Source organism: Lytechinus pictus, chromosome 13 (assembly GCF_037042905.1).
Source record: "Lytechinus pictus isolate F3 Inbred chromosome 13, Lp3.0, whole genome shotgun sequence".
In the NCBI taxonomy this organism is placed as follows: Eukaryota; Metazoa; Echinodermata; class Echinoidea; order Temnopleuroida; family Toxopneustidae; genus Lytechinus; species Lytechinus pictus.
The window spans coordinates 3,574,851-3,602,620 of NC_087257.1; the positions used below are offsets into that span (position 1 = coordinate 3,574,851).

General features: G+C 37.3%; 1 protein-coding gene across 5 annotated transcripts; it reads left to right on the plus strand.

Annotated features, from left to right (window-relative positions):
• On the plus strand, nucleotides 1–27,770 carry LOC129274935 (ketimine reductase mu-crystallin-like). Of its 5 annotated transcripts, none has more exons than XM_064108619.1 (9): nucleotides 1–96; nucleotides 7,528–7,731; nucleotides 11,965–12,115; nucleotides 18,077–18,139; nucleotides 19,103–19,204; nucleotides 19,831–20,008; nucleotides 20,832–20,953; nucleotides 22,733–22,817; nucleotides 23,773–27,770. In XM_064108619.1, exons 2-9 carry the CDS (start codon nucleotides 7,547–7,549, stop codon nucleotides 23,850–23,852), a joined length of 966 nt encoding a protein of 321 aa, XP_063964689.1. In that variant the 5' UTR covers nucleotides 1–96; nucleotides 7,528–7,546; the 3' UTR covers nucleotides 23,853–27,770. The 5 variants fall into 5 exon arrangements, with proteins under 5 accessions (XP_063964689.1, XP_063964690.1, XP_063964688.1 ...); XM_064108620.1 differs by having other exon boundaries at nucleotides 7,531–7,731; XM_064108618.1 differs by lacking the exon at nucleotides 11,965–12,115 and adding an exon at nucleotides 13,699–13,852 and having other exon boundaries at nucleotides 7,531–7,731; nucleotides 23,773–23,954.

Genomic DNA, 27,770 nt, shown 5'->3' on the forward strand with positions numbered 1-27,770 from the left:
GATACCATGATATTTTTCTTATCTGAGGAAGCTGAATTCGGAAGCAGACTACATCGAAAACGAGAAATAAATCAACTGGTTTTTAGAGCCTATCGGGTATGTATGTCACTGAGAGATTATGAGAAATGATTAATGGAATGATGAGGCACAGTTCGTAATATTGAGATATTTTCCGCTTCTCTCATGTTTAACAAATAGGTGGAATTCGCGGCGCTAATGCAGTTTCGCACCGGCCGATTTCGAGTATATGCCCCACCAGAAAATTGTTTTCAAATGGCGAGTCTCTGTCATATTTCGAGGTCAATTTTTTTAGTTTATAATAGAGTCAGAGTGGTGCTCATATTTAGTTTATGTTTCTGTTTATGGGATATGGTAACTCCATAGCCATCACTCACACAACATGCGAGGTTAGTATACTAACCTCGCACAACACATGTGATTTCATAGTGCATTTTGACGTTTTCATTCATCACACGAATGTGAGGGACTAAACTACGCCAAACCTTTCAATATTTGTCCACTATGTTAATCTTGATCGTATGGTTTAAGTTTATTTGAAAAAGAAATTATAAATTATTTATTAAAGTGTTTTTATCGCTTACCTCCAAATCTCAACCAGGATACTTCGCTCGGTCCGTCCTTAGTCATCCTTTGTACTGCGGTGGAAATTACGCAAACAACAATCGAAATGCGAAATTTTCCTATCGAACATTCTCGATTCAAGTCGTAGGGGAGGGAGAAAGGAAAGAAAAGAAGGGAAAGGAAAAAGCGAGAAAGGGAATGGAGGGGGCGGGAAAGGAAAGGAGAGACAATGAAAGACAGATCAGGGGAGGGGGAAAGGTAATTGAGAGAGAGGGAAAAGGAGACCATAAAATAGAAAGAAAACAAGAAAGGAAGAGGGGAAGGGAGAGGGAAAGAAAAATGGAAAGAGCGAGAAAAGAGTAGGGGAGGGAGAAAGGAAATAAAAGAAGGGAAAGGAAAAGCGAAAAAGGGAAGGGAAAGGGAGAGAAGAAAAGAAGGGAGAACGAAAATGGGGAAAGGGAGAAGGAGAGGGGATGATGAAGGGGATAGGAAAATGTCAAGTTTGAAGATCTGAATATTAACACTAAAACAAAATTAGACTTCCATGTTTTATTTATAAAAATACCATCTTTTTCATGATTATAAAGGTTCAACGTCCCTGTTCTAGGTCTAAACTTCAACATAAATCTACTGGCGCTTCGCGCTTGAATTCTGGAGGTCATTCCTCTTTTAAAAGTATAGGTAATCTGTCGGACTTTTCAAATCCCAAATTTAAATCTTAAGCGCAAAAGCCCTCGCATTATTTTTCATTTAGATACAGTCCTGTCATCAATATCAAAAACTCTAAGCGCGAGCTTCGCGCTGGCATCATTTTTGTAAGTGACATTTATGATGTTGTTCATATTTTAAAAATGTCCATTTGTTGAGGTTTAAATGTCCAAAAGTTCAGCGCTCGCATAATTTGTAAAGTTTAGGCCTACCCTTTTAATTGTTATACAAAGGCGCTTATACAACGTCCAGAATGCAGTTCGGAATATTGAAAATAACTATTGGTCCCGCTATTTCTGCCCGTGCGACAAGCATTTATCATTTTGAATCATGAGATTCACCTTTAAAATATGATGAAAAAGTATCGTTAAGACTGAATTAAGAAAAAAAGAAGCTCACGTTTCACGCTCGCATTTTGATCCGTTAGCTTGTGATAATAATGGTGACTTCGTTAATATATCTTAGCGGACATGTCCACCTTTTGGTGCTTCAAGAAAAATAAACACAACACACAAATAATAATAGAAAACGAAAAAGAATAGAATAGATAGTTACCTATCCCACTCATGAATTCTTATTTAACAGTCCCCAAAACGTCTTTTTTTCGTGTTAGCTTATTTCATATACATATATATATATATATATATATATATATATATATATACATATATAGGTCTCCTCATCATGGTTATAAAAAGTGCTCAGAATGTTTTATTTTCAAGTCCTTGTATCAGAATTTTCAGCTCGGGCAGCTCTATCGCATTTTGATTACTATCCTGTTGATTTATTTACTTGAACAAAATATTTAAAATGTCCAGCTTTTAGAACAGATATCAAAAAAAGGTATTCACCTTTGATCATAGATGAAGAAGAAGAATAAAGTGCAAAAAAATAGGAAACAAACTTACGAATTACTGTGACATAATTTTTCTTCATTTCAAGGCGACTCTTTACATTTCATCATCGCTGATGGCGCTACAATAGAAAATACCGCTTGACAGCAAAAAAAAAAAAAGAAAGAGGAAAATAATGCTGAGCGTCTAAAATGCAGCTAGCATTACAAGCTGCAGAACCGTAAACAAACATCTTGTGAATAATATCGCGCGCCCTCTTTAAGCAAAAGTTTACAACCACAATGACCCTGCGGTATCTACGTGAAGATCACGAGAAAATGCTTTTTTTTTCTTAAAAACACACCAAAGAGAAGACAAGAAACGATCCATATGGTTCGGTAAGTGTCATAGCACAATTAGAAACATTATTTTAAAAGGAATGGCATAGTTATTTTAGTAAAAAGGGTGTGAAAAATTCGCGTGCACCATGTGCATATGAATCCTTCGCACGCGAGATGCATTGATCCCATGAGTGGCCTATGCCATACTCCCATAGGCATAAGCACCGCTCTAAAAAAAAAAAAAGGCTATGGTTATGTACCTCGAGCGATGTTCGTGCAGGCTCACCCAAGGGCTCATTACATGCCGCCGCGCACAGAAAATTCAAGCCATAGAAGTCGTGTGTTGTGGACCCAAGAAGTGAGATCCCAGCACGCGCGACCCACTAGTTAGAAATCCACTGCCAAACGCGGTTCGTGGTGCGAGGTTAGTATACTAATACTAACCTCGCAATACGTTAACCCAGAGAGCTCCCGCCCGCTGTGCGGGCGGGAGCCCAGAAGCTTACCGTGTATTTGACCGTTGTCACCGGACTAGGGTGATTTATGGTCTAAATATTTCTCCAAATGAATTGTGAAAACAGAAAGTATACAATTACCACGATTATATGGATGAAGGTCTAACGAGTGGCAGTTTCCTGACATCTGGGCACAGACTGGAACCTCAAAAAAACGAAAAGTTCTCTCCTCTACCCCAGTCTCGATCGGCCATTTTGTTACGATTTTTAACAAAAATGGCCGATCGAAACGGGGGTAGAAGGAGAGAACTTTTCATTTTTTTGAGGTTCCAGTCTGTGCCCAGATGTCAGGAAACTGCCACTCGTTAGACCTTCATCCATTTAATCGTGGTAATTGTATACTTTCTGTTTTCAAAATTCATTTGGAGAAATATTTAGACCATAAATCACCCTTGTGCGGTGACAATGGTCAAATACACGGTAAGCTTCTGGGCTCCCGCCCGCTGTGCGGGCGGGAGCTCTCTGGGTTAGCAATACGTGTGAGTGGTGCAGGCTCCACTTCACTACTACGGCCTACGCTACGCTCCACCTACCCCACTCACACATCGAGACGGTGAACCATTTCGGATATACCGAGTCACAAAGGTGGGATGGAAATCATGTTTATCGTAAAAATTAAAGAAAAAAAATATAACAAGAAAGATGAATAACTTAATATCTTACTCTACACCCGTATTTCAGTCCGTGTCCATCCTCCGATTATCCTCAAAATTGGTGATTTTGGGCCAGTATCTTTTTCCTCACACGTATTATTCACGGCCGATTTCAAAACCGCATGCGATCGCGATCGGTTTGACCTGCGACCGATCGCATGCAATGTTTTGAAATCGGCCGTGAATAATACGTGTTTTGTGTACACCCTCTATTGGTGGAAAGTATGTATGGCAAGAAAATTTTCATTTTTCAATCTCTATTTTAAATTAAGAAAAAAATAATTAAAAACCAAATTTATTGAAGAGCCAAGTTGTATGATGAATAGGTGTAATGGAAACTTGTCAGTGTAAAAAAATCAAGCATTTGTCCCAAAGAAAAAGAGAAAATAAGCCAAACACTGCCACCCTTATTTTGCCACACATGGAGATACAACAGAGAACAAGGTTATATTATAACCTTGTTCATTGAATGAGTGCCACGTCCCACCGCTCTCCAAAATATCGGGAACGGCTGTTTTTTTACTCCGATCTTAAAGTTGAAGTTAAGTGTTGAATTCTCAGTCAGACATCTTCCCGCTTCCCTGTCTTGGCTGCGCTGGAATTTCGATATGGACCAAAGTTAGCGACAAAAATCATGTAAACCCAAAACAGGTGAGCTGCCGCAGGCAAATCTTTCGGTCGCTAACTCAGTCCATATCAAAATAATTGCGAAGCGCACTCACACTTGTGCGAGGTTAACGCAACAACAACGTGCGAGATTAGTATTAGTATACTACTATTGCCAGGCACAATGTCTAATTTGAACTAGTATGTAGACGTTGAGATCAAAGCCGAAATACAGCCGTTCACGTCCCGATCATGAATTGCATGGGCATATCGACCTTGAAAACTGGCTATGGAATGTAAGGAAAATTTGCTCGAAGTCAGTTGGTATGAAACTGCATTAGCGCTGAGTTGGAATTAAAAAAGCACAAAGAAAAGAAACTTTCAACTTATGTCAGTTATATATAAAAGGTCCCATCATTTTTCCATGAAAAGAAAATATAAAAAATGGACATCCATTAAAGTTGCATCCACTAGATCCTGCCTGATAGCAATAGCCTAGATGTCCAAGTTTTTTTTCAAGAAAAAATTTAATGGCAAGATTGTTAATGTTTTGAAAGAACACGCATGGGGATGAGAGACACAATTCCACATAGACCAAAAGCTTCGGTTTCTGTTAATTTGTTATGTTGGTTGTTCCGCTGAACTCCGTTGGCTCCACTCAGAGACTCAGAGACCGAAGTTCTAGCTCGATCTGTACAGGGGACTCAATAGCCATATGTTTATGTATTAAGTTCAGATAAAACAGGGAAGTGAAGTTGCGTGACTGCCGTGAAGTAAGTCACTGTTTTTTCCCCTTTTAAGTTTATTTTCCCCGTTTTGGTGCATTTCAGGCCAAAACGGAATAATAATCTTTATTTTGGTACAGTTCTTTTTATATATTTTTTAAAAAATAAAGCAGGGCGCGACAAACCCGCTTGCCCGGGGCAAGTGAAATTGACGTGCGGGCAAGCAATTTTCAAAGTCAATTGCCCGGTCGGGCAAGTGCTTGTTTTGAAAATGAAAAAGATAAATTGACAGTAAAGTTTAATAATTTTTTGATAAATTGCAATTATCGGCCAATTATCTCTCATACAGTGTCATACCAGTAAAAAAACAGTGGAAACATGTCAAATCAGCGCCAATTTACCGACATTTTATCGCCAGTGGTCCCGTTCGATGGGGGCTCCCATCTTACTTTCTAAACTACACTGTGCGCATGCGCTACTAATCGACAAAGGAGCTAGCTGGGGAAACCCCTCTCTCACCCTCTGAGCGCATGCTCTAATACATCGGCGCTACAGTACATGTACGGACGTACACGAGCAATCGCGGGCCAGTCAACTCTCAAGCTAGATCGCGCTGAATGCATGCAAGCTTCGGACTGACTCGGCCAGGACCAGGGTGACCAGACGTCCCGTATTTTATTCATTTCTAAAACATTTTAGTTTTTTTTTTTTTTTTAATATATAAAAAAAACACCAAATATCATTAGGATTTTTGTTATATGATTGGATTGTTTTTATTTGCTTGAAGTTTGAACTTTTTCCTCTTTCTTTTCTATCCTTCTATCCTTCCTTCTTGCCCTTTTTTGTGACATATCTATTTTTATTTCCTGATCCTTTCTCTCTCTGTTCATTTTCTTTCTTTCCTTCTTTCTCTTACTTGCCTTCTTTATTACATTTCCTTTTTTTATTTCCTTCATTCCTTCTCCCTTCCACTCGTTTTTATTTTCGTTCTTTCTCTCCTTCCATTATTTTCTTCTTTTTTTTCATTCTGGCCTCCCTTCCATTCTTTCCTCCCTCTCTATCCTCCTTTCTTTCTTTCATTATTTATTTCATTTTGTCCTTATTCTTTTCCCTTATACTTTCTTTCCCTTTCTTCCTTCATTCCTTCTCTCCTTCCTTCCTTCCTTCCTTCCTGTTTTCTTCTTTCTTTGTTTCTTTCTTTCCAAGAATGAAGGAAACATTGTCTTTCCTTCATTCTTTCTTTCTTTCCTCCTTTTTTCTTACTTTCTTTTTGTCTTTCTCTTCTTTATTTTGACTTTCACACATTTATTCATCTTCCCTTCTTTTCTTTTCTTTTTTCTTTCTATATTCAATTCAAAGAATGACGGAAACCTTTTTATCTATTTTTATTCTCTCTCTCATCCTTCTTTTATTAGAACTTTCTTATATTGTTTATTATTTCCTTCATTTTCCCCTTCATTTTTTCTTTCTTTCTTCTCAATTCATGTCTTTTCTTTCTCTCCTTCATTCTTTCGTTCACCCTCCCTTCCAATTCTGTATATTTTTTTCACAAGTCTAACACTGTGTAGCCTTCTTTCTTGATCTTTTTTTTTGTCGATTGTCCTGTACTTCATTTTGTGAAATCTTGTCACCCTGGCCAGGACTCGGCTTCAACTGCAAACCAAATAAACAATGAGTCGTCAGACTAAAATAAGCGACTTTTGTCGTCGTGATCGTCGACCAGAACAACTTGAACAAGAGTCAAGAAAAAGAAATGCCAAGGGCAGCGCCAGTAAATCAAGTTCAGCCAGGACAGAAAAGAATAATTAAGAGCAAAATAATTTTTGAAAAAAAATCAGGCAAGCAGTTTTTTCTATCGGGCAAGCAAATTTTTTTCGGGCAAGTGATGATTTTTTTTTTGTAGAGGCCTGAATAAAGACAAAAATCGATGAGCCCCGTCGGGGGGATTTTGCATTGTTAACCCCCTAATGGTGGCTGCACTGTAGCAAGCCGTCTGTGTACGAGGAGAAATTAAAAAAACTTAAAAATGTTAAAAAACTCCTCGAAACAGACAGCTGCCAGCTGTCTAAATTCCACAATGCTTTTTGATAGTTGTATGAATATTACAATAAAATATGGAATCCCCACTCTTGGTGCTAGGCTACGGGGTAGGGGGGTTAGGGGGTTTGACCCCCTAACCCCTTGGGCTGCTTATCCCGTTGGAGACTAAGCTCGCATACATGCGGTCTGGAGTCTATGACTATGGAAAACATGTGTTACATGTAGATCTGTTGAAAAATTATCCATTCTCCAATGGTTTAGTAAGAAAAGCATTGGAACATACGCAAAATTACATTTTATAGTGATTATAGTGAACCTTTTTTTTCTCTCTTGCTTGTAAAAAAATTCTTGCTACCAAAATGACCTTCATTTGGTAGTGATACCCTTTTTTTTTGGGGGGGGGGGGCTTGCCAAATTTCTTGGAAAAAAAAAGGTAGATCCGCCCCTGACTCTATCATGCTTTAGAAGTTTAGGCATTTGTATATTGTCTGATCACTGAACTTATTATTGGTTTTTCTTCCCAGAAGTGTTCTGAATGCCAAGATGGCCCATGCATCGCCTCAACCACGCTTGATAACCCCCGCTCAGATCGTTGAAAGTCTGAATTATGAGGAGCTCATACCAGCAGTGGAACAAGGTCTCGGGAACTTTTCCAAACGGAATGAAGAAGGAGGCGGAGGAGGAGTATATCCACAGAGAACCATGATGAATATTGAAGAGCACAATGGGCAAGTTGTATACAATTAAATTATGCACTGTGTGTGTGAGGGGGGGTTATTTCCAATTCGTCTAATGCCAATTCATCCAATTGCCAACTCGTGTACTATTCATTTGGTCCACCATCAGTTCGTCCACTATCTGCATGGTCTAACTGCCATTTAGTCCACTCACTATTTCGTCTAATAACCAGTTGATCCAATAGCCGTTAAGTCCATATACCATTTGGTCTAATTAGACTAAGTGTTAATTGGGAAAAATGAAATAAAAATGAAATGAGATATTAGACCACCTGGTTATGAGACGAAATGGTGATTAGACGAAGTGATCGATGATTGGACCAAATGGTTGTTAAAGACAAAATGTTGATGGATGGAATGGCATTAGAGTAAATGAAAGTAGACCAATTGGTGAGTGGATGAGTTGGCAGTAGACGAATTGGCAATTTATCTGTGGTGGGGTGTATCACAAAGAGGTATGCTTAATACCGATTGTCACTTATTTTTTACACAGAGAGTAGAGACGTAATGTTACAGACACATTATGTTTATATGAAGTCAATCAATCAAACAATTTCATGCATAAAAGTAATTGACCAGCTAATACTAGTAGTTACTTTCATTTGCTTGATTGTTTTCAGCATCATGATGGTAATTACTACTGAATTGCAAGTAACTGAAATAGTGATAATTAATACATGCAACTTATAATTATGATTATCAAAGGAAGCAATCCTTACCTTCATATATTCCAGGGTCTTATTTCTTAATAACAATTGCACAATACAGGTTTTCTGTCAGTCAATCGAATTGAATGATTTCAGTAGCTTTAAACTGCTAATGGCAAGTTTTATGAAACAGGACCCTGTTTTTTTTTTAATTGTTGCGATGATTCATTTGGGAGATGTATGTGGAACCGCATCAAGTATCTAATTTAGATACTCATTAATTTTGCCGTTTCAAAAATTTTACTGATGGTTCATATGAGTTTCCCCTTTAAATTGAATGCCATTTAAAATCTATGCACCCCCCACCAAAAAAAATCTTTTTCATCAAGAGAAAAAAATACCTATGCTTCTTTTTTTTTTTTTGCTTTTAAAGCACTTTTATTGTCAAAGTAAAAGGCTACATTGTACATGTACATGCTCCATAATCATTTTCTTTGTCTTAGATTGGGCCCCGTCTTACAAAGAGTTACGATTGATCCAAGCAATCGTACCTCTATGGAAATCCAACAGTGTCATATTTTTTTCTACAGGAAATTTGCAAAATGTCCTTTGTAAACGAAGGAGAACAAATCAATTGTCAAGAAATCAATGAATTTATGGATATACATCAATATCTATAAATTTTTTGTTAAACAATCATGCATGTTATATGTTGACGTTGCTGGCTTTCCATAGTTGCGATTGATTGGATCAATCGCAACTCTTTGTAAGACGGGACCCAGATGTGTGCAGCTCTGAAGCTGTAGTCATGAATAAAATAATAAGAATACCCACCTTCATTGCCAGTGCTTCATCCACACATTTTTACATGCATGCAAACTTTATCATCTTCACTTGTGTTCAAAAGTTAGTGAACCCCATTAACAAATGCACACCTTCATGCTGAGTGTTGAATGAAGACAACAACACTACAATGTTTGGCAAGCACAGAGAAACAAACTTTGATAAGTATGTAATATTTCATCGCCTGACTTTACAATTAAATATCTAAAACATGGCAGAACTTGAACACTAATAAATATGCTCATTTTTGGGGGTTCCCTAAACTTTTGAGCCCCACCGTAGGCCTATTTCATAGAAATTGCTCTGAGGATAAACGTGTTCAGGAGAAATCTACATTGCGGAGAAAATTGATCGTAGGACAGTGCAACAGTGTGAAGCGTTGTGGCCCAGTGGATTAGTCTTCTGACTTTGAAACAGAGGGTAGTAGGTTCGAATCCCAGCCATGGCGTAATTTCCCTCAGCAAGAAATTTATCCACATTGTGCTGCACTCAACCCAGGTGAGGTGATTGGGTACCCGGTAGGAAGAAATTCCTGAAAATGCTTGAGCGCCTGGGCAGCCCAGCTAAAGCTGGGGTAATAATAATAGCAGGGGCCGCTGGGAGAACAGTTTTCAGAACTGAAGTGGCTTCCCTGGGTAAATATACCTAGATATTATTATTATTATTACAACCTGGGTAGAAAATGATTTGTGTGACTGAAACGAGAACAATCAGAAAACCAGAATGCTTAGAATTTTACAGAAATTTGGACCAGGGGCCTATTTCATTATAAGGACTTACAACTACGGTAACTTTACCATTATTGGCAACTACCCTGGTAACAGGGCTCTGCAGCCAATCGCAATCAAGGTTTTCTATGGTAATTACCATAATGGCAAAGTTTCCATAACTGTTTAATAGTCTTTATGAAATTGGTCCTGGGAGTTAGAAATTTATGGCCGTTCAAAAAAATGAGATAGCTGTTGGACTGTTAATTTCAAATTGGCACTTTGGTGACTGGGATGATTGGTATGAGTTTTGATTTGTGGTTTTTCCCCTTAACACGTTCATTTTTGGAGCAACAATCAAAATATGACATTTGTAGCTCACTTCTGTCACGTGTCATTAAGAAAAATTATGATTCAATCATTACACACTTTATGTGCTTCTCAGATTCTCCTGATTTTCATTTTACAAGAATTCATGACGGTTGGATTCCCCTTTAATTCATTTATTTAATATTTGTGAAAATCTTCACTCATTCTAGCTTAAAGATGAATGAAGTACATTTATTTCCAACGATTAAAGCATCAATACATTTTATGAACTTGACCAAAACAATGGAGGTAGCAACTCAGAAAGCACAGCTTGTGATGAGTGCACTGTGACATAAACAATAAATATACATAGTAAAAGAAAGAAACTTATCTAAACAGAGTACAATACAAAACAAGGGGGGAAAATGGGGGGGGGGGGGCAGGGCAACTTTATATAAAATACTAGTATGTCATTTGAAACAGAAAATAAATCGTCAAACCAATCATCCCATAACTAAATATATAAAGCAAATCACAAAATTTAGTGACCAGACGTAAGTTTTTTCTTTTAAAGTTTTGTCTTAAGTTATTTAAAGTTGATGCATTTCTGATGTCTGTAGGTAAATTGTTCCACTTATGAAAGAAACATTTTAATCATTTTAATCATTTCGAAGCTCCAAGAATATTGTTGGTAAAAGATTTTTGAAATTCATTTTTTTTATCATTTCATATTTTCACTCATTGTCATTTGAGGCCAGTTGTTCTTCATTTTATTCAGCATAGTTGAAGACTATTTTCTTTGAATTTAATAATTTTGTTTTTTCCCCAATTGTTTTTTATTTATGTTAAAAAGGAGACAGTTTGAAGTACATCAGCATTATATTATAATGTATGTGAAAAAATAGAATGAAAAGCAAAATTTTTGGAAGACACACTTAATCTGTCTCTCTTTTGTGGTCAAAATTGAACAATTTAAGAAGATATTTGATAAAATTAAGTTACACATATTTTTATTCATTAATCATCTACTGTAGAGAAATGATCTTTGTGCAAAGTTGTCACTTTCACCCAGGGGGCCCACTTCCATTGACGAGTGGATACCATGCGTGACCAAAAAAAAACATGTAAAAACAATCTCTTTTTCAAGATAGGTCATGTTACGTATGTAACGTAATAAGGGTGTAAAAAACACTAAAATAATGAAAAAAATGTATATATTTCGCTAGGAAAACTACTTGTTTAGGGTCTGATTTGAGCGAGGTATGTGGGGTGGTACTAAACCCAATGAAAGTGTAAAGGTAAAGCCGACGTCCGTGATCACGTCCGTGACATAACAATTAAGATATCATTGTACTTGTTTAGGAGGTCAATTCAGGAAATACTTGTCAAGGGTACTGTTTTGTTTCCAATAAAGGGTAGGGTTACACATGCCCATACTTGTTTAGGGGTGCATTTTCAGAATATGGAAAATACTTGTTTAGGGTGCTTTTCGAGACCTCATGGTCGCGCATGGTATCCACTCGTCAATGGAAGTGCCCCCCAGGCACTTTCAGCCTCAAACTTTCGAACTGCAATGATTTTATGTTCGATAATGCTTTAATAACATTCTTCGTATGTTTTTGTTCTTGGTCATTATTTCATCTGCATGTTTTCACATCATTTCCTCATTAATTTTGCTTTGCTTCATGCTGTACTTTGATTTTCTTTATCATTTATAGTGTTGTGTTTGTCATGCCTGCATTCAGTTCTGCTGATAGTGTCATTGTAACAAAATTAGTCAGTCGTTACCTTGGCAACGCAGAGCATAACCTTCCCACCCATGCAGGAGCAATCATTTTGCTCGCTGCCCAGACCGGAGCACCTATCGCCGTAAGTCATGACCATCGAGGCCTAAAAAAAATGTTTGCCCTAACGCAGCAACACATAGGCCCGCATTCTGAAGTCGGGTTTAACTTAAACTCAGGTTTAAAGTTGTGGTTTAAGTATGGATAGCCAATTGTTCCATAAATCACTAACTATAGAGATGTCATATTTCATCTCATTTGGCTCTCAAATCATTCATAATTGTCTAGGAAGTATTAATAGATGATTGTCCTCACCATCGATGAATCAGGAAAGAGCACAGTAAACATAAAAAAAGTACAACTTAATAAAAATTTGGACACTATTGGCTTCCCATAATTTTAGCACAGAGTTAGACCGTGGTCTAAGTTAAACCTGACTTCAGAATACGGGCCATAGGGTTTATTAGTCAGCTGGAATTTAAAAAAAAAAGGAAAATTGAAGTAGGATTGAAGTTGAAAGAGGTCCTCGATCTATTTTTCATATAAAGAGATAAACAATTTTCAGGAACAAAAATTATGAAAATTCAGTGTATAAAAAAAATAGGGTCGGTCGGCCCATTTTGGGGGGATGGGGTGGGTCAAATTTGACTGCAAAAATAAGCGCATGTTTTACCACGGTAGATTAGGTTATGGCAAACATTTTTTTTTAGGCCTAATCTTTCCTTGCTCTTTCAGATACACTTTCCAACTAGTGTAATTAAAGAAAGAGAGACAGACTACAAATATCAGAATGTTATTAGACAGAGAATAAATCTATATACAGGGAACCCTTGCCCCACCCCTTACCCCCGGTTTGCCCCCCCTTTTTTTTTTCTAATGGCAAGTTTTTACAAGAGATCCTTCAACCTGAAAATGCATGTACCTACCCACAATGCCCCCTTCCCCTCCTAGCCCCCATTCATCTCAGTTGCCATACCGTGCTTTCATGACTATTTCACATATAAAACTTATACCACCACCACCCTTCCCCTTGAGAAATAAGAAACCTGTATGCAGCAATTCGGGGGCCCGTTTCATAAAGGACTTGCAACTGTTGTAACTTTGCCATAATGGCAACTACCATGGTAACAGGGCTCAGCAGCCAATCATAATAAAGTTTACCATAGTAATTGCCATAATGGCAAAGTTAGAACAGTTGCAGGTCCTTTATGAAACAAGTCCTGGAATCTATTGTTCAGTTAGAGTCGAGGCAGGAACTCTTTCTCTCTCAGAGCTCTTTGAAATGGCTTTGATTTTACAATTAACTCTGCTAATATTGATCAAGGTCTTTTTATGTTAACGAAGAACAGGGCCCCCGTCTTACAAAGAGTTGCGATTGATCCGTTCAACCACAACTATGGAAAGCCAGCAATGTCAGCATCTAAAATTTATGTTTGTTCAATAGCTTTTCTAGATATGATGTATACTCATTGTTGTCTCGACAATTCAGAGTGCTTCCTCTTCGTCTGCAATGGACATTATGAAAATTTCCTGTAGGTAAATTGATTGATGACAGTGATTGATTTCCATATAGTTGAAGTTGACGGGGGATGAATCACAACACAACGGGACCCTGGGGAGAATTATGTGGAAAATGACTTTCTCGTGTTTTATATCCTCCTCTCTCAGTCATGTGTTTGTAATGCCCGTTGTCAGTTCTGTTGACAACATCATAGCAACTAAAATTGTTGCTACTTACCCCTTCAATCCCGCCAAGAAGAAGCTATCTTCCCACATGGGAACGATCATTTTGAATGAGGCATCAACAGGAACACCAAGAGCTGTAAGAAAGGATTTATTTTTTTTTACCCTCATTCATCTGCAAATTCTGCATGCATTTTCATTCTTGCACAAAAATCCATAAAATGTTCCCATTTATAATTGTTTATATATGCACATCTTCGAGTGAATTATATGCACAAGATACCTTTGGAACTTTTCTGACACACCAGAGGCATAGCCAAGGGACATTATTTGTGTACAAACATATCATAAAAAAATAATACATGTCATCAAAGGCATTAGTCAGAATGATATGCACAAGTCCTTTTGAACAGTTCTCACATGCTTGAGGAGTTGCCAAGTGAGTTCGGATGGTTTCAAAGGTGATTTGTGTGTAATTATTCTAATGCTGCTTAGTAAAAAAAATCTAGTTAAAAAAAAATCATGCATGTACCCATTTATAGGCCTATGCGTCTATCATTGTTTATTTGTGTACAAATATATTATACACCTACATGTAATGCACATCATCAACATCAAGGGCATTAATGAAAATTATACGCACAAAGTACTTTGAAACAGTTGAGACAGGTCAAAGTTCGTATCGATATTTAAAAAATAAAAAACATCACTATGGTTTTGATTTTGTCGTTTTAGATCATTTTAAAAGTTTAAGAGTCTATTCCTAAATGATAATCAATTATCAGCAATATGAATGATTGTAATGTCAGGTCACTAGGCCTTGGTCAAAGGTCATTTGAGGGTCAAGAAACTTATCAACTTCAAATAAACAAAGGCTAAGATTTTTTAATGTAATTGTAAGTCTACATTCAGGTAAACTTGGACAAACATACAGTTGAGGCCAAAAGCTTACATACACCCTTGGAATTCAGTAAAAATTGTTCGCTTGCCAAACATCGTAAAATTTACTATATATCTTCATAAATATAAATACTACCATGACGAATTTGGTATCAAATGAAATAGCTTGTTAAGCTCTCTCACATAATTGGGATGCTGTTGGGATCAAAGCATATTTCAGGTGGAATTTTCTTAGAAGAAAAAAGTAATATTCGTGCCAAATGTATTCTATTGTTTCTTATATTTTCAAACATCATTTCATAGAAATATATAAATGTCAAATCTATGATTTATATTACATTTTCTATCATGATCACCACTGAACAAAAAAGTGTAATCTGAAATGTTTGTGTTGAGAAGTAACTAGCACAAATATGAAATGATTTTATCAAGTTTTTATTATTAATTTGTCTAAAATATGAAGATTTTCGGGGGAAAATTACATGTACACCTAAAAATTTTCAGCTCCTGATGACAAAGCAATGTGATGAAGGGCACGACATACTCATTTGTGTTTGATATCAAATTCGTCACGATAGCACAAATATTTTATAAGATACAGTAAATTTTATGATGTTTTGGGTGTATGTAAACATCTAGCCTCAACTGTAGGTACTCAGGGACTCAGTTTTATAATTATGAGGGGAGCAATAAAAAGCTCTCCTAAAACTTTTAAGGGGAGCATTAGCGGAGCACTACAAAAAGCTCTTCTTCGACATACAAGGGGAGCTCTCTTGTCTAATTTCAAAATGGATGGAGGAACGTACACTATAAAGTTACAACCCACAACCAAAGGAGACAAACAATCAGATATAGATCTGATCTATGCAATATTTATCTCATTGAACTTTTTAATGTCATTCTTGCAAGTATGTTTAATTGCTTTGATACAATAAAATTATAATTTGCAAAACCTTGACAGCCAATGAAGTTTTCAAGGATGACTCAAACAATTTGATCATGGACTGACTCTTATTAAGCAATTGCTGAGGCGAGTGATAAATCGCTCAACCAAAGATGGATTAAGGAGAGCGGTAGCGAGTGATCACTCTCACTCCCCTTAAAACTGAGTCCCTGAGGTACTGTTATCAAATTCCCTTCGGATGCGCATACGTGTAGAAGCCTAAACTTGTATGTGATATATGCACTATACCAGAACTGAATATCATTAAAAAATATCTGTAGTTATCCAGTATCATCAAATCAATTACATGAATGCACTGTTAAGTCATTGGTTCATGGCAGAGGTCATTTTATATCCATTTCCTGATGAAATATGTACTTTGTTTGTATTTTAAAGCTAATGAATCAAATTAAATGAAACTCATGTGAGGTGGTCATTAAATAAATGATATTAAGTAAGTGTGAATACCCTCTTCGTAAAGGTCAAAGATCATTTAAAGTCAGTGAAGTTACTGTTTTATTGTCTCACCCGCATAGCAGAGCAAGACTCTAGGTGCCACTTTTCCAACAGCAGCGGCGTCGTCAACATGAAATCTTAACCAAGGTTAAGTTTTAGAAATGTCATCATAACTTTAATAGAAAGGGTAATGGTGTATCACTGAACATCCTGCCTGAGTTTCGGGTCAAATGATCAAGGTCAAAGGTCATGTAGGGTCAACGAAGTTTGGCCATGTTGAGGTATTTGTTGAATTGCCATCATAATCTAGTTCCTGAAACTTGGACATAAAAGCAAACAAGTATCACTTAACATCCTGTGAGAGTTTCTGGTCACATGTCAAAGGTCATATAGGGTCAACAAACTTTGGCCATGTTGGGAGTATTATTTGTTGAATTGCTATAATAACCTTGAAAGTTTATGGATCTAGTTCATGAAACTTAGACATAAGAGTAAGCAAGTATCATTGAATATCCTGCATGAGTTTCAGGGCACATGACCAAGGTCAAAGGTCATTAAACTTAAGGTCAGTGAGTTTTAGCCCTGTTGGGGTAATTGTTGAATTGCCATTTTAACTTTGAAAGTTTGTGGATCGATCTAGTTCATGAAACAAGGGCATAGGGGTAATCAAGTACTTATCACTTATTGTTTTACATGAGACTTATATAGGTCGCATGATCAAGGTCAAAGGTCATTAAGGGTCAATGAATATAGTCTTTGATTATCATATGAGTGGTGTTTTTTGTTGATAATTATTCAACAGTCATTTTTAAAATCGACACTGCACTGCTGTAATGAATCGCGTAATGCAGGCGAGACTACCAGAGGCGTTCCACTTGTTATCAAATTAATGATTTCTTTTCTCTATTTCTGAAATTTTGTTCATCTTTATTAGTTATTACATCAAGTTTGTATAATAGGAGTATCAAGATCCCAGGCCAATGAGAGTGGCATTGTCCCCTTCCTGGCCTTAGATTATTGTATTGCATATTCAAAGGGTAATCAGAAAAAGAGAAAATATTTTTAATGTCATAAACTGAACACCACTGCTGTATTGAATTGCATAATACAGGCAACACTGTCGGGGATGTTCCAATGGTTACATTTGGAGACAGAATTTCTACTTTGGATATTTTACAGAAAAAAATTCCCTGGCAGCTTATTGTTGGATTTGGGGGCAGTAGGTCACATTTTATGAAGACAAATCATCTTCTTGTTTTAGATATCATTTCCTCCCCCAAATATGCAATTTTTGCATCATCTCATCATGTCTTATAAATTTGATCTACAATTGTGTTCCGAATTCCATCCAAAGTCATTCCAGTCTATAGGCAGGGCATCAAAAATTATATTCACTCATATTAAAGCACATAGTCATACTGTACAATCACACCTGGCGAGTGCTTCATAAAGCCCTTCATAATTCAAGGATTGGTGAACCTTTCTTGTGCTAAACAATCGCCAATAAACATTTTGGTGTATATAGCATTTACCGACCACAAAAAGGATCAGCAGTCGTTCGTAAAGTCGCTCTTAAGTTACGAAAAACTTTATGAAACACCAACTAGACCCCGACGATGACCTGGATCACAGTCCCCCAAGAGGACAGCTTTACAGGATGTCACCCCCCCCCCCGCGATAAGTACCTACCTGACAACGACCTTGATCATGGTCCCCCCCCCCCGATAGGTACCTACCTGACAACGACCTTGAACATAGTCCCCAAGAAGACAGCCTAGCAGGACGACCCCCCCCCCCCTGATAGGAGCCCACCTGACAACAACCTGTATCACAGTGTCCCAAGAGGACACATTGACAGGATAACCCCCCCCCCTCTCTCTCCCCAGAAAAGAACCCACCTTACAATTACCTGAATCAAGGTCCCCCAAGTGGACAGCTCTGCAGGAGGAGGACGCGTCACCCCAACCCCCTCCTCGATCCCTGGAACTGCACCGGTCACTTGGGAGCCCTCGATTCATTTACATAAAATCTTCTTGACTATCAATGTATACTTCTATTCCTCAGGTGATGGATGCTGAACACATAACAGGAATGAGAACAGCGGCAGCATCAGCAGTAGCTACAAAGGTGAGAAACTTTGGGAAAGCATCACTAAGTCTGCACATGCTTTGTCTTCTCTTCATCAGGGATGTACCGTAGTTGAGGCAGGCCACGGCCCAAGTCACTTGTACAAAGTGTATTGGAGAAGGTTTTCTGCAGCGGCCTCGTCACTCGGGTACCAGCCTTTGTCTACATCCCTGCTTTTCATATTCCTAGCTTGTTGACAACCAGTTCATCCACTAACCATTAACTCTTTGCATGCTGAATTATTTTTGGAGGATAATAATGACAACTGTTTTCATTTTATTTTCTTTAATTCAAGATATCCATATTGCACCAAATATACTTATTATTATTATATAGATGTCATCCAAGAACTACTGCCTTTTATTAGCTTATCTAATTTGAAGATAGGGGAGAAAACTAATTATAACATTGGTTGAATTTGATTGTATGAATGTGCAAAATTGCAAAATCAGCGCGCAATTGGCAGTCCATTTACCTTTTTGTCTGGCCATACCCATTTCATCTAATGTCCAATTTCTCTAACACATCTAGTCTGCAGGATTAGATGAACTGTTTATGGCCCAAATACTGTTGACAAAGTAAACAATAAGTAGAAACATTGGGCATTAGATCATTAAATTAGTTGACAGTTAAAGACAAACTAATGGTTGGATAAGACCTAACGGTAGACCAACCAAACTTTTGTATTGCTGAATTGAAAGATAGGTACATGTTAATGAATAAGTGAATAAAAGTGATTACATGTAACTCATCAGTTGAAGTAATTAATGACTGATTAAATGATTAAATGCATCAATGGGTGTATAAATGGATAGATGGACATATAAATGTAAATAAATAAATAAGTATGATAAATTCTCTGATTGGTATTACAATGTATGATTAACTCCAATTGTACATACACATTTTATTGCTATAACCTTTTATTGGAGTCACCCTGGATTTTTGTTTCCTATTTAATAGTATCTCGCAAAGGATGACTGGCAGACTGTAGCGCTCATAGGAGCCGGAGCCCAGGGGGAGTCTCACCTTCATGCCTTGAAACATATGAATCCATCAATAGAGGTATGTATCGTCAAGGGTAATGGGCTGTTTCCATGGCAACCATTTATCCGAAATAAAGTGTGAGCCAAGCTTAATGGCAATATCTCATTTAATACTATTTATGTAGGAAACATACTTTATCAGATGTATACCAAAGCTGGATGCAAAAGGACAATTAATGATATCTGGTGGAGGGAGGGAGGGCAGCTTTTCCAGCCTCCAAATCTCCCCAGTTTATTCATTTTGGGGATTTGTTTTCGGAATTTCTGTTATGGTAGCTCCCCTAGGAACTCGGCAGGACAAGGTTTTGGTGGTATAGACCCAAGCCTGAATATTGAACCAATTTATAGGAAACATTTTTACGTCTAAGTTTATCATACATAGTGGTTCACCTTATAGACGGCAGACATTACTCTCGGGTCTTTTTTATCAAAGTGGGGAAATTGGCAGAGCATGGATTCAAACTCACAATTTTACGATCATGAGTCCAGTGCTCTAACGACTAGACCACACGACCCGTTAAAGGGTAATTTTGAATAAGGTCCTCTAATGCGCTCCTTAGATGTCATGATTATTTCATCTTCAAATACACTTTTGTAAACTGCTCATCCTCTAGTCATATTGTGAAATGAATTTATTTGATGCAGGTTCGAGTTTGGACAAGATCCTCTGAGAAGTGCCAGGCTTTTGCCCAGAAGTTTAATATAAAATCATGTGAAACAGCTCAAGAGGCAGTGACTGGAGCAGATGTAGTTTGTACATGCACATCTTCTGAAACTCCTGTATTGGAGTCTAGCTGGCTGAAACCCGGCGCTCATATTAATTGTAAGTGCCTTGACATTCTCTCTTTATATTAAGCAATCCAATTTTTTTTCTGTAATTTCTGTTTTATATACATGTACATTTTTCAGCCATGTTGTCAGTGACGAATTTTAAAGCAAGTTCTGGTTTTAAATAGGTAATTTGGTCTTTCATATGTAAAGTCATGTTAAACAGCTCAAGAGGTAGTGACCGGAGCGTTGTTGGCTCAGTCGGTAATGCGTCAGCCCTTCGATCCAAAGATCTTGGGTTCGAGTCCACACCGGGTGGATGACTGAAGCCAGTGCGTTCTGTGTAAACGTCTCTCCCATGTTTCATAGACGCAGGCTATGTTACAATGGAAAACGCTCCGTCCCTCGGATAGGACGTTAAATGGAGGCCCCGTGTAGAGGAGAGTCACCACCTTTGCACGTTAAGAACCCACTGCACTATTCGTTTAAGAGTAGGGGGAAATCCCGGTGTAGTGGTCCACCTGCACTCCCCCCAATCAGTTATATCGGGAGGACAGACCTGTGGGTCATAGTGATTCAGTTCGCTTTTCGCCTCCCAGGCACAGGTGACGTCAAACAAATAATAATAATAAGTCTTTATGGAATATCTCAGGCAGGGGTGTATGGATGATACCAGTTAATGTATCAAAGTGAACATGTATGTATTTGTTTGAGTGTGAGTCTTGTGGGGGGGGTGTAATAGTGGTATTGTAATGCAGATAAAAAAAAAACATCGCCCTACCTACCCTATCTTTCAATAACCCATTCTCCGATAAAACATTTTTTTGCCTTTGTGTAATACATTACATTATTTTCTCGTCATCTGTGTATTTGTTCAGGTGTTGGGGCCTGTGTACCGTGGGCCCAGGAGTTGGGTTCAGAGGTCATGACGAGGGCTGTCGTTTACACCGACAACACACCTGGGGCGTACAAGGAGTCTGGAGATATTCTGCATTCTAAGGTAATCATTAGTATGAGGGCATCTTGGTCTAGTGGTTGTGAAATTGTCTTTGAGTCAGAGGGTCGTGGGTTTGAATCCCAGGCGTGTTTTCCTTCAGCAAGAAATTCACCCACATTGTACTGCACTGTAATTAGCTTATTGAGATGAGCCTGCGCCTATGGATGTTTTTTAACAGAAATATGGCGCAATATTAATACTGTGGATCATCATCATCACTCAACCCAGGTGAGGTGAATGAGTTCCCGGCAGCATTAAAGGAGAATGAAACTCTTGGAGCAAGTTAGCTTTTGTGAAAGCAGAAAAATCAAAGAATAAGATCAACAAAAGTTTGAGTAAAATAGGACTAGCAATAGAAGAGTTATGAGCATTTGAATGTTGAGATCACTAATGCTATGGAGATCCTCCCATTGGCAATGCGACAAAGATCTATGATGTCACAGATGAACAACTCTCCCCTTTTGGACACTGAAAATATACCCCAAAACATCTCTTTTTGCTCATTCTAATCATATGACAAACGATTCATCAATGATATAATGTTGTGAAACCTCTGTACTTGTCCTCTCATAAAGAGAACACCTCACCTTGTGATAGACTCTTTAAAAGTGAGAATATAAGTGAAATAAGTACTAAAGTAATGAGGGAGTTGTACGTGTGTGACATCACAGATCTTGGTCGCATTGCCAATGGGAGGATCTACATGGCATTAGTGATCTCAATATTCAAATGCTCATAACTTTCTTATTATTCATTCAATCTTCCTCAAACTTTCAACAATATATTTCTTCGATTTTTCTCTTTGGTATGGATTCAGCTGGTTTCAAGGGTTTCATTCTCCTTTAATTCTATTAGTGCACCAAGCGCTGGAGGAACTTTGTAGGCGTCAAAACAGCCTGGTCTTTTGAGGGTTAAAGGGATGAATTCAAGTTGGGTGTTGGTATTGGTGTAAATTTAACCACAGCAAATTTATGTCCTCTACTAGTCCAGTGTTGATATTAGTGTATTCTATGTGTGACCTACAACCACAAAACCACCAATAAGTCGCCAGGTACGGTTCTCTGTAAGGTTCTCTCCAAAACAAAAAAACAAAAAAAATAGCTTATCTGAAAGAGCAATTATTCTTCTTCATACTGTAAAAATATGAAGTCATGAAGTTGAATAAAAGGAAAGATACAAGAGTTCTTTGGACACTATTTTTTCAGACTGCTTGGAAGTTTCACTGAGATTACACAGTATGCACATCTCACGCCTTGAGTGAACCCCAAACTTCAAACCTTGTTTTCTCCTTATTTTTTAAACTCTTGCTGAATTTCCTCTGCATTCAATCAGGTACATGTAATGGTTATTGTTGGTCAAATTTAACATATCATATATATATCATTTTAAAGCTTAGGAAATGAATTTTCAAGCTCAATAAAAATCTTAATATTCATTTGGGTTGACTTATTGATGGTTTTGGGGGTGGCATGTCACATATTCTCGGTTAATTATTGTCAGGTGGTAATTTGGGCTCCGTAACACAAAGGTTTGCGATGAATTACAACTATGAAAGAACCACACTGATTGGTTCCCGGTCGGTATTTTAGACAGAGTGCACATGCAGCGATGATCGTGATTGGTCATTGGTATTTAGCAATTGATTGCAAACCTTTGTGCTACGGAGCCCTGATCCAAATGACGAGATGAGAAATCTTTCTTTTTTCACACCTTTTGAAATTTTATGTTTTTTATAAGCTCTCTGCTAATGCTTTATTATTTTTTTTCTCAAATATCTTAAAGGTGACGGTTTTTGCAGAGATAGGTGAGGTTGTTAATGGGACCAAAGAGGCCAAAAGAAATGATCTTACTGTCTTCAAAAATCAAGGTAGTATATGTTGATTGCCAGGCAGGGATCCGGGGAGGGGGGGGGACCAGGGGTTCAGAAGGTTGGTTCACCCCATAAAAATGACTGATGACCTTTTATTTTTTGTTTCTTGTCACATTTTTCGGAAACCAAACACCCTTAATCTTTGAGTGATGACCTTTTTGTTATAATGGGGAGGGCTTGCCAAATATTTGGGATGAATAGCACCTCCTTCAAAAACATCATGGATACGCGCCAGATTGCTGTATATCATCTTGCTATACTTGTAAATATAGATTCATTTTTTAGTGATAACTATTGTAGATTTCATGTATCATTTAGCACATACTTAGCAACCATTGCAAAAGCATGCATCTGTTATTGGGCATCACTCAATAATGCCTGAAATCTGCACCTTCGATGGTTTTGCCCCCTCGCCTTGCTTTGGCAGCCATTTTGGACGCCATCTTGGATTTTTAGGTACCCTGGTCTGCTTATTTTCACTCTAACCTATATCACTAGAATTTTTTACCTCTTTAAACCATGAAATATGCACTGAAATCTGATGTCTAGTGTGAATAATGAGTGAGTTATGCCCATTTTCTGTGAATGGCGGCCATTTTGGACGCCATCTTGGATTACGGAAAACCCCCATGGAGGATTTATGAGGACTTTTAGTATGTTATTCTGGACACATTCCAGGACCTATCCTGAAAAAAATCAGCTTGTTACCAGAAATGTCCATGTTAAACCTAATGCTCTTGGCCTATTATACCGCTTTTGTAAATTAGGGCTAACGAGTTTTCTCTCTGCACTTGGATGACATTATTATTATTGTAGTTATTATATTATTGTTATTGTTATTTTTGGGCACAGCAAAATACGCCGACAAAAAAACTTCATATATATCCCTGGACGAAATGAAGTAATTTTTAGAAGATTTAACAATTTTGTTTACCTTCATATCATCTTCTAGGGCTGGCTATTGAGGATGCTGTAGCTGCTAAACTGGTCTATGACAAAGTCAGTGATCTAACCAACGTAAAATCGGCTTGATAAGCCAGGGCTTCTATCCGAACTTTAGCATGAGGGGAACGCACAAGCCTGTCACCATTCCAGTTACGTTAAAACTTATACCTGGTTGTATTGCTATATTACCCCCCTCCTCTCTGTCTTTCTGTCCCTCTCTCCTTCTCCCTCTCCCTCTACATGTATATCTCTCTTTCTCTCTGGTAATGCACTTTTTTGATGTTTAGTTTTACTAGTGACTGGTTCATTTATTGTCTATCTATCAGTATAACAAGCATTTAAGTGTGTGAAATGTTTTGATTACATCGGGAACTTGATACGATTGTTCTTTCCTTGCGATACCTATTTCTCTATCAAGAAAGTTTGATAACTATTATTCATGTAAAAAGAATTACCATGTTGCTGTAATTCATTCCTTCATCCCAGTAGAATTTTGTATTCTGTTCAGGAGCAACATAAATATGAATGTATTTGTAAAAATGAATATATATGTATCTTGTAATAATGCAAGCACAAAGTGCCAGCTAAAATTTTTTAGTATACTGACCCTAAAAGGGAATGTTTTAAAGGACAAGTCCACCCCAGCAAAAAGTTGATTTGAATAATAAGAGAAAAATCCAACAAGCATAACACCAAAAATTTCATAAAAATCGGATGTAAAATAAGAAAGTTATGACATTTTTAAGTTTCGCTTAATTTTTTAAAACAGTTATATGCACATCCTGTTCGGTATGCAAATGAGGGAACTGATGACATCACTCACTCACTATTTCTTTTGTATTTTATTATATGAATTATTCTAATTTTCTCCTCATTTTCAAGTGAAACTACGATTTACTCCTCCCTGAACATGTGGTATTACCATTGTTATAACATCTTATGGCTCAGATAAGTTGGTCCTTAATGTCAAACTGGTGAAAATTGAAATATTGTATAATTCAAACAGTAAAAAACAAAAGAAATAGTGAGTGATGGACATCATTGACTCTCTCATTCGCATGTCACTGAGTTGTGCATATTACCGTTTTGTGAAAAGTAAGCGTAACTTTGAAATGTCATAACTTTCTTATTTTACATCCGATTTTGATGAAATTTTCAGAACTATGCTAGTTTGATTTTTCTCTATTTATTCAAGTCATAATTTTCCTGGGGTGGACTTGACCTTTAAGCACTGTTTGAAGTGTGCGAAACTAATGAAGATGTTACAGATGTAAAAAAAAGTTTGGAAATCTGAGTTTGGCCATTAATTTCTCCCAACTCCCAATTTTACACAATGTATATTTGATATTCAAAAGATCATGTAATTATCTTTAAAATGATACCATGCTTGTTATGATCATGCCATCAGGAAAAGAGCAGGATTCAAGAGTTTTGGATGAGGTCTGAATGGAAAAGCTGCAAAACGAGCAGAAATAGTCATGAAGGGTCAATAAAGAATATGATTCTTTTGTCTACGTCTGTGTCAATAGAGATGAAAAGCCATTCAAATCAAGCCCCTGCTTCGTAGGGTATCATTTTAAAGAGAATTAAATTATATATATTACGTTGGTATCAATCACACATTAATATTCACTACAACGGAGGAGGGATGGTCGATCAAAGTCAGTTTTCCAAACTTTTTTTGAGGAGTTTATACATGTATAATATAGTGATTAAAAGAATCGTTTTCAAGTCAGTACATATATTATAAGTAGTAAATAAAGAGGCTTTAAATCTAGGACGAAATTATAATTTGTAAACAAATTTTCGGCATTACTCCTATGCGTTTAAGATCGCATGCTCGATCTGTAATGAAAATCATAAGTCAGAAAAAATTGGAACCAGTGGGATTCGAACCTGCCATCTATTGCTTTACGGGCAGCGACTTAACCACCAGGCTATTCTGGTTCACGGCTAAATCACGATGAACTGGAATTCAAATACCCTCGATCCTCTTCTTTCTGACTCATTAATATGCAAATGCAGTCCGCCGTGGACAATAGATAGTAAATAATGAGGCTTTAATAGGGGAAAATTATAATTTGTAAACAAATTGTTGGCATTACTCCTATGTGTTTAAGATCGCATGCTCGATCTGTAATGAAAATCATAAGTCAGAAAAAAAGCATTAAAAAAAGATTTTAAAAATGAGGGCGCTTTTACATTTTGTTGCTTCCAATTTACTCAAATTCAACCAAACCCCAAGTTCAAAGAAGAAGTTCAGATTTATTGTGAAGAACTTAGTTTTGGAATAAAAATATTGATTCAGCAAGTATTCTCCATTGAAGGCATTTAATTTTGTTACCTATGCAGACTGATTTATAGATGGGCCTAGGTATATGTTCCTGGGGGCCATTTCATAAAGCTGCTCATAAGTTAAGAGCAACTTTAAGAACGACTGGTGATCCTTTCATGTGGTATATGGTATATTCATTGGCGATGGTTTAGCGCGTAAGAAAGGTTCACCAGTCGTTCTTAAAGTTGCTCTTAACTTACGAACAGCTTTATGAAACACCCACCAGATCTGGCAATGAAGGACCCATGAATCTCAACTGCAGACAATCTATTTTTGTCTCACCTGCATAGCAGAGTGTGACTATAGGCGCCGCTTTTCCGACGGAGGCGGCGGCGTCAACATCAAATCTTAACTGAAGGTTAAGTTTTTGAAATGACAGCATAACTTAGAAAAAGTATATGGACCTAGTTTATGAAACTTGGACATAAGATTAGTCAAGTATTACTGAACATTCTGCCTAAGTTTCAGGTCACATGACCAAGGTCAAAGGTCATTTAGGGTCAATGAACTTAAAACATGTTGGGGGAATCATAACTCGGAAATCGTCATAACTTCGAAAGTATATGGACCTAGTTCATGAAACTTGGCCATAAGGGTAATCAAATATTGCTGAACATCCTGCCTTAGTTTCAAGTTACATGACCAAGGTCAAAGGTCATTTAGGGTCAGTGAAGTTTGGCCAAATTGGTGGTATCATAACACTTGGACGTAAGGGTAATCAAGTATCACTGAACATCCTGTGCGAGGTTTAGGTCACATGACCAAGGTCAAAGGTCATTTAAGTTCAATGAACTTGGCCATGTTGGGGTATTTGTTGCATTACCATCATAACTCTGAAAGTGTATTGGTCTAGTTATAAAACTTGGACACAGGAGTAATCAAGTATCACTGAACATCCTGTGCGAGTTTCAGGTCACATGACCAAGGTCAAAGCTCATTTAAGGTCAATGAACCTTGGCCATGTTGGGGTTTTTTGTTGAATAACCATCATAACTCTGAAAATGTATGGATCTAGTTCATAAAACTTGGACATAAGAGTAATCAAGTATCACTGAGCATCTCGTTCGAGTTTCAGGTCACATGACCAAAGTCAAAGGTCATTTAAGGTCTATGAACTTTGGCCATGTTAGAGGGGATTATTAAATTGCTGTCATAACTTTCAAAGTTTATGGATATAGTTTATGAAATGTGGACATAGGGGTAATCAAGTATCACTGACAAGTCTTAGTCTCATGATCAAGGTCAAATGTCATTTAGGATGAATGAACGTAGTATTGTATCATTATATGAATGGTGTTTTTTGTGAATAATTATTTCATAGTAGTTTTCAAAGTCAGCACTGCTGCTATATTGAATCGCATAATGCAGGTGAGAGAGGCACTCCACTTGTTTCATATTTCATACAAGGAGGAATTATTAGTTTGTAACCTTTTTCAAAAACTTTTTTTATGAGTCAGTGGAGCCAGGCATAAGCCTATTCTCTGGGTAGCATTGCCACTGAAGTTTTCAGACTAAGTATTTTTTTTATTTTTAGATTATTGTTTTTATAAGTAGTTGATTGTGTGACAGTACTATATGTTGAAAATTTGAACAATTGTGTGATGTAATCACAATATCAATGTAATGAATTTGATCTATTCTTGGAAATAAAATGTCAATTATTTTGAGAA

Excerpts from the sequence above, each read along its gene's own strand:
- LOC129274935 (XM_064108618.1), top strand. The coding sequence starts at position 7,547 with ATGGCCCATGCATCGCCTCAACCACGCTTGATAACCCCCGCTCAGATC. Across the intron at positions 7,732-13,698 it reads AATATTGAAGAGCACAATGG|TCATGTGTTTGTAATGCCCG; the intron begins GCAAGTTGTATA and ends CTCCTCTCTCAG. Across the intron at positions 20,954-22,732 it reads GAGATATTCTGCATTCTAAG|GTGACGGTTTTTGCAGAGAT; the intron begins GTAATCATTAGT and ends AATATCTTAAAG.